Source organism: Alosa alosa, chromosome 2 (assembly GCF_017589495.1).
Source record: "Alosa alosa isolate M-15738 ecotype Scorff River chromosome 2, AALO_Geno_1.1, whole genome shotgun sequence".
In the NCBI taxonomy this organism is placed as follows: domain Eukaryota; kingdom Metazoa; phylum Chordata; class Actinopteri; order Clupeiformes; family Clupeidae; genus Alosa; species Alosa alosa.
Genome location: NC_063190.1, coordinates 26,821,802 through 26,829,301, shown reverse-complemented (window position 1 = coordinate 26,829,301; position 7,500 = coordinate 26,821,802). Strand labels below are relative to the sequence as shown.

Below are 7,500 nucleotides of genomic sequence, written 5' to 3'. Positions count from 1 at the left end.
GCATCACCAACCCCCCCCCCCTCTCTCCCCCCTCGCTGTGCGGCGTTAGCGTTTGTGCCACGGTGTGTTGCAATCTGCTGCTATTGTTTTCGCCTGCGGGAGGCCGCCCTCAGTCGCTGTGCCAAAGCCCCCCCCATCCCTCTCCTCACGCTCAAACGCAACGCTTCAAAAAGGAAAAGAAAAAAAGAAAAGAAAAGAAAAAAACTAGGAGAAACGCAAAGCCTCCGCTCCGCTCCACCCTCCGCTCCACCCTCCGATCCCCTCACAGTGAGGCTGAGCAAACGCACGGGCAGCCGCCCAACACCTCCCCCTGTCTCTGCCTCTCCTCCATCACACTCCACCCCGCCCGAGCCCCAACCGCAATCCCCTCTCTCTCACTCTGACACTTTCCCCTGTTTGCTGAATTGGAAAAAAGGCCAACATTAAGGAAAATTAGCAAAAGAATAACAGAGTTGAGAGGGTGTAGCGGAAGAGTTCAAAGACATGGGGCGGGGTGGGGGGGGGTAGCTCCTAACAGCCATCTAACACTCTAATGTTGGGAGGTTGCCAGAGAATCCAGTGGGGTATAGCTTAAGATCTGAGGGCTGTGCTGTCAACCTCAATGACATCCACTCAAATCAAAGAAAAATAAACAAGCTTCTCCTCATGCTCTGGAACATTCTATGACTGAGGCATCAAGTCCGCTGATACCCCCATCACATTAGGTCATCTATAATTAACATATCAGTTACCATTTTTCATAGAGAGAAACAAGAGCCATGTTGTGTTTAAGATCACTGTCCCACCAAAAAAAAAATGACGCCTTTGTTGCTTGTCAGTTAAAAATCCTGCAGGGCTTCCAGTCCAGTCTGGTCTTGGGAACAGAACAGTGATCAGTGGTGGTAAAGGGCAGTGGAACAGACTGTAGTGGAAAGTTTTGCTTACTTCCTGGTTTGCTGTCTTGCACTACTTCTGCAAAAGACTACACTGTCCTGCCTGATAAATGAACTCTCCAACGGCCACAAACAATAACACAACCGATAAACAAAACAAAACAAAACAGCCAAAACTCAGACTAGACAGCATCAAGGCTCCTGTTGCTTCATCCCAACAGCGGAGCGAACAGGCCCAGGCAAACAGCGTTTCTCTATCCGCGGGACAGAGCACGGAGTCGTAAACGAGCACTTCATTTAGGACGCGGGCGCTGGCTAGGGGACTCACTGGCATAGGGGGAGTTGGCGGCGGAGCCGTTGAGGAAACTGGGCGAGCTGCCCAGGTTGGACATGCCGCTGTTGCCGTAGCCGTTCATGCTGGTGGAGACGGAGCTGTAGCTGGTCTGCTGCGGCGTGGAGCTGGGCACATAGCCATGCGGCGAGACGCTGCTGGTGTTCCGACTAAAGAGAGGAGGAGAGAGAGAGAGAGAGAGAGAGGAGAGAGAGACAGAGACAGAGAGAGAGAGAGAGAGAGAGAGAGAGAGAAGAGATAGACAGAGAGAGGAGAGGAGAGAGAGAGAGAGAGGATAGAGAGAGGGAGAGAAGTTAGGAGAGAGAAAGAGAGGGAGAGAGAGAGGAGAGAGAAAGAGAGAGTTATATAGATAGGAGAGATATATATATATATATAGAGAGGAGAGGAAACAGGGAGACAGGGGGAAGTGTTAACGATGGCTATACAAAGAATTCTTTTAGACTTGCAAATCAGGTTTGTTATTTACAGTACACTGACTTTCTAAAGGTACACTTCAACTGTCCGTGGATATGGAACCTAATTGTCCATAATTGCAGGGAAACTTCAAAGAGGAAGCTACCATTAGCAGGGGAGCTATGCTATGGAAATATCACTTCATTTATAGCACACACATCAGCAGATGGTGCAGTGAAACTCCATGCGAAAAGACATAACAATGGCCTGTCTTAAATTAATCCCAATCTACAATATGTATGGATTCTCCAGATAATCTCCACAAAGGAACCCAGAGAAGCTTGACATAGGACCCTCTGAGGAAGTCTGGCGGTTCTTTAGACATCCACGTTACAGCAGTTGCAAGATTTTTCAATTTTTAAGTGTGATAGCTTCTGGCCCTGAAAAACTTTATTTCCTGACAATGTGCCTTTTCTGACCGAAAAACGCTCATCAACAATAATATAGGTGTGTATGTTGATCGTAGATAAAGCCAACTGAACCGATTTTCAATCCAGATGGATTGAAGTGCTCTGTCTGCTCACCCTGGTTTCCACCTTGTGTCGAGTCGGACACATTGACGGCGAGCTGGCCGGGGAAGGAGTTGACGCCCATCATGCCCGCGTGCACCGAGCTGTTGGTGAGGCCCGGCAGCTGGTTGTGGTTCCGGGGCACGTTATACAACGCCTCGGCAATATCAGCAGCCCGCTTCAGGATGATCTCCTGTCCCAGGAAACACACACACACACACACACACACACACACACACACACATACACACATACACAAAACACAGTTATCATGCTGTTACACTCCGTTTTAATCATCAACTATCACACTGGCAGATGTGAGATGTGTGTTAATCTTCACAAACCCTCACACACCTCCCCATAATGTCATCTTTAACATCCATACATCTCTAGACAGATCCCCCCCCTCTCTCTCTCTCCCCTACAGATGCTAAACCACAGGACATAACACATGCTAATACAGCTAGCGCAGTCACCTGCGCCTGCTTGCCTAGTGAGTGCACATGGCGAGAACAAGTGACACTGATGGTTACAAATGGCTCACTTGGCGCGACAGTGTAATCACTTGCTTCATCGGTGTCTTTGCTGAGCACTGATATATTAGCGCTGGTATAAAATAATTCATGGGAACATGTCTTGTTAGCATGTAATTAATGATTTATAAAGGCTCTATTAACCATTAAGAAATTAATTATTAATGGGCTTTAACCTGGTGAGTCGGACTGATGTTTTCTTCTCTTCCCAGCGACGGCAGGAAACGCTCACTCACCTGGTTGTTATGGGGCATTCCATACAGCGCTTCAACCAGATCCGCTGCCCGCTTGAGAATGACCTCCTGCGCAACCGAGAGAGAGAGAGAGAGAGATAGAGAGAGAAAGGGGGAAAAGAAAATTAAAATGGATGAAAAAATCGACCGCAACAACAGGGGTTTGTTGAACTTGTTCTGGGACATGCACCGCTTCATACGAGCATGAAGCGCACCACAATGGAACTCATATTTTTCGATTTATGTCTCTTGACGATTTACTGCATAAATATGGACCGGGGCTTCTTCCATGAAAACTTAAGAATTTCCTTTTAGTAACATTGTGGTCAACACAAACACATGGAACTGCTGTTGGCTCAATTGTTCAGTGTCTGTCGGAATAAAGTATCGCACCCCACATCTGTTCTCCATTTGCGAAAGACAATGCAATCTATGTCTAAAGGTCCTGCAGTTCCTCCATGCTCTATTCATTCTCATTGCCACATAACTCACTAAAGGCGGTTCCCATAACATTTCAATGGCGATTATACAACTGCAATCGACTCGATGTGCATTGCCTAATGAGAAACAATGGCTGAGAGAGCGAGGAAGATAATTCACAAACACACACACCACACACACACACACACACACACACACACACACACACACAGTAAAAGAGGAGTGAAAAAACCCTGCCCAAACACTCAACATGATAAAAAGCAGCAGCTGGAAAAATATGTCTTTGCATCCAACTTGTCACATTCAAAGTGGCGTCCGAAGAAACTTCGCTCTTATCTTTAATCTAAATGTGCATCCCCTGGGAGCGCGCACACAACGGTAATTACAACCATTTTCCTGTCATCCTGAAGTTATGTATTTGCTTTTCCTTGCTCTCTCGTAGTTTTCTTTGAAACATTGGAGGATGTCAAGATTTCGTTAAGATTAGCATTTGTACATTTTAGTGTGGAAATCAGTGCAATGCATTACATTTCAGTGAATATATTACACACACACACAAACACACACACACACACACAAACACGCACACATACGCACACACACGCACACACACACACACACGCATACACTGGAATAGCAACCTGGAATTAAATTGAGTGCACAGAAATGCACATAAATGTATCCATCAACACCCGACACACATCCATCTACATATCTGCACCAATACTAAAACTCGTAATGTCATTTTGAGGACTTAGTTAGGCTGAAGAGCGAGAGAGAGAGAGAGAGAGAGAGAGAGAGAGAGAGAGAGAGAGAGAGAGAGAGAGAGAGAGAGAGAGAGAGATAGGAAGAAAGAGAGGGAGGAAATCATTGGGAGCACAGAGCGCAATGGTGAAACGACAGCCAGAAAATTGCTCTGGGTTGCCGGGCACCGCCTGCTCCCTCTGCAAACGGGCCCTGGAGCATGTGGTGCACTTGCCGCTCAATCAGCCCCAAAGAGCCACACCGCGCCGCTCACACACACACACACACACACACACACACACACACACACACACACACACACACACACACACTGGCCCCACACGGGCAGCAGAGCTGCGTGTGTGGGGAAGGGAGAGAGGGAGGGTGAGGGGTGGCTGGAGGGGGGGTAGTGTGTGTGGGTGTGTGTGTGTGGGGTGGGGGGGTATGGGGGGTCAGATAGGCAATAAGAAGTTTTAGTGCGCTGTCCAAGGTGCTAAATTTACTCAATTATGGCAATGCTGCCATCGCGTTAACCTCTCATCACAGTAGCAGCGCTCAGGGCTGGAGGAGAGAGAGAGAGAGAGAGAGAGAGAGAGAGAGAGAGGGGGGGGGAGAGGTGGAGAAAGAGGGTCTGGGTGGGTGGGTGGGGGTATGGGTGGAGACCCGCTGCTGAACGGAAGGAGGCAGTGAAGCGAAGAGGCGGCGGGCCAATCGCTACTCCCTTATACCTCCCACAGCACCACCTCAGCATGAGGGCGAGAGAGAGAGAGAGACAGAGAGAGATAGAGAGGGAGGGAGAGAGAGAGATTGGGATAGAAGGAGAGGGAGATGGAAAGTAAGATGGGGAGCCATGAAGGGCTGGGCCAAAGGAATGAGCCTAGGGAGTGTGTGTGTGTGTGTGTGTGGGCAGGGGGGGTAACGGGGGCAGGCGACGTGTGCGCTCAGGGAGGACATCAATTAGATGGAGATGAGGGGCGCGGGGCAGGCGAGGCGAGGCCGGCCGTGGCGCTGATGGCGTGGCCGTGATGTGAGAACACGGCTCTGTGTTCCCAGGAGCCCGCGGGACAAGCAGGAACGGTGGCCCATGCCGTGCCCCCCCACCACCCACCGCACCCCCCCAGGCACCCGCACGCCTTAATGGCTACAACAGCTTCCCATCCAGCCACTGATTCAGAGTCAAATATTTGACACGTGTCTCACTCTCTGTCTGACTAGACTACCAACCAATGACAAAAATAAAACACTTTAGCTGAAAGGTACCCTTTAAATGCTCCATTTTAATTACTTACAAATATCAGCACAACTGTCAGTCTGTGGTCATTCAGACTATGTTTTGCACCTTTAGTATTTGAAATCTGTTAAAGTGGCTAGATTGGCCCTTATTCCATCTGAGCCCAGAGCATTGAATGCTGTCTCCATAGCCCTCTCTGCTTCCTCTATGACATATTCTCCAGTCACAGACACAGAAGATTGGATGAGCTGAAGTCGTGTGTTTGTGTGTGTGTGTGTGTGTGTGTGGGTGTGTGTGTGTGTGTGTCTGTGTGGGGTGTGTGTGTGTGTGTGTGTGTGGGGGAGTGTTTCAATGGAGGTGACATCAGTGTGATTCATTTACCTTCTCTGTGTGTGTGTGTGTGTGTGTGTGTGTGTGTGCAAATGAGCTCGTCTTCCTCCTCTTCCTCCTCCTCCCTGCTCTATAGCAGAGGGAGTGTTTCTGTACACCAGTGCAAGATGCCGGGTAGGAGATTGAGATGGGATGGACGGGAGATGACGATGAGCTGGGGTATTGTTATGCACTGAAGGAGTGCTGGGGGGTGGTTGTTATGCACTGAAGGAGTGCTGGGGGGTGGTTGGGGGTTGGGAGGGGGTAGTTGGTAGAGACACCTGATCCCCCGGGTCTCTGAAATCATGAACCGAACTGGCTGGATCCTAAATGGCCTCCCAGATGAGGCACTCGGCCCAGGAGGAGGAAGAAGAATGGCTGTCCTCTCTACCAATCCCTCCCTCTCTCTCTCTCTCTCTCTCTCTCTCTCTCTCTCTCTCTCTCTCTCTCTCTCTCTCTCGCTCGCTTGCTTCCAAGCCCCCTGTTGGGGTCAGCGCAGAACATCATCTCCAAATGCATCCGTAATGGCGCAGAGCTCCACCACAGCCCCATGTGCGCTGCTCCCACAATCCCCAGCTCTGCTGCAAAAAAAACAGGCCTCTTCGTGCCACTCTCAATGGCCACTTATTAAAAAGCATAAATCAGCCAGCGTGTGCAACACCCCCTGCAGCAGCTGCGATGACTAACTGCTCCCCGTTCGTGTCAAAGCGTATTTCCAAACATAACCAAAGACTAATTAGTGCCCTGTAATTTAAAGTTCGGCCCGGTCCACTTTGACGCTTGGCGTTAAAAATACATTTATGGCCGGCTCTTAGGGGGCTAATGTGCGGCCGCCGCGATGACCGTTGTGTTTGGTGCTCACTGGAGAGGGCCAGTGCGAGCCCATCCCGAGGCTTTTACAGTGTAAATTATAATCCCTCGTAATGCGATCCACATACATTAAACTAAGGAAATGGTTGGGAAAATATGCTTGGGTCATACAGGAATGTATGGGCGAGGTTTTCAACAGCAAGCCAGGCCAGAGAGTAAATGAGAGAGAGAGAGAGACAGAGAGAGAGAGAGAGAGAGAGAGAGAGGGAAGGAGGGGGGGGGGAGGGAGGGAGAAAGAGAGAGAGACAGAGGGGGAGAGAGAAAGAGGGGGAGAGACTCAGAGAGTATGAAAGAGGGAGGGATAGGAGGAGGTAAAAAACAGAGGTACATGATAAATTTATCTCCATGCTTGTTCATTTGCAATTTTATCATCTCCTAATGTTCTATTATAGCCATCATACAAGCAGGGTCACAGCTTCTGTGCTACAGAGCACTCTGGGGGTGGTAGGGTGTGGGGGTGGTGATGTCATTCCCCTCTCTGGTGGAAGATCTCCCCCAGACACACACCCACCTACCCACCCACCCAACCCCTCCCACACCCCACACCCCACCCACCCACCCACCCAACCCCTCCCACACTCCACACCCCACACCCCAACACACACACACCCGTCCAACCCCTCCCACACCCCACACCCCACACCCACCCACCCCACCCACCAAACCCCTACCACACCCCACCTTCTTCCTGTACATTTCATTACATTTGGCTGTTCAGCCTGAGGGGATACAGAGGAGGTGCTCAAGGATGGACAGCGACGTAGAAGAAAAATGCTAGCACACACACACACATACACACACACACACACACACACACACACACACACACACACACACACACACACACACACACACACACACACATACACACACACACTTGCATTCTCACAGTG

At 49.8% G+C, this 7,500-nt stretch overlaps 1 protein-coding gene across 10 annotated transcripts in view; it reads right to left on the bottom strand.

The window, feature by feature from the left end:
* The window catches only part of LOC125291196 (transcription factor COE1-A), a 151,436-nt gene that overhangs the window by 4,356 nt on the left and 139,580 nt on the right, over positions 1-7,500 (bottom strand). For 6 of the 10 annotated variants that reach the window (XM_048237815.1, XM_048237816.1, XM_048237817.1 and 3 more), the window contains exons 12-14: positions 2,956-3,021; positions 2,201-2,379; positions 1,201-1,379 (exon numbers count right to left, since the gene is read on the bottom strand). In XM_048237815.1, coding sequence (XP_048093772.1) covers positions 1,201-1,379; positions 2,201-2,379; positions 2,956-3,021 — 424 coding nt within the window. Of the gene's footprint in view, positions 1-1,200; positions 1,380-2,200; positions 2,380-2,895; positions 3,022-7,500 lie in introns of all 10 variants that reach the window. The other 4 variants (XM_048237811.1, XM_048237812.1, XM_048237813.1 and 1 more) reach the window with 1 other exon arrangement.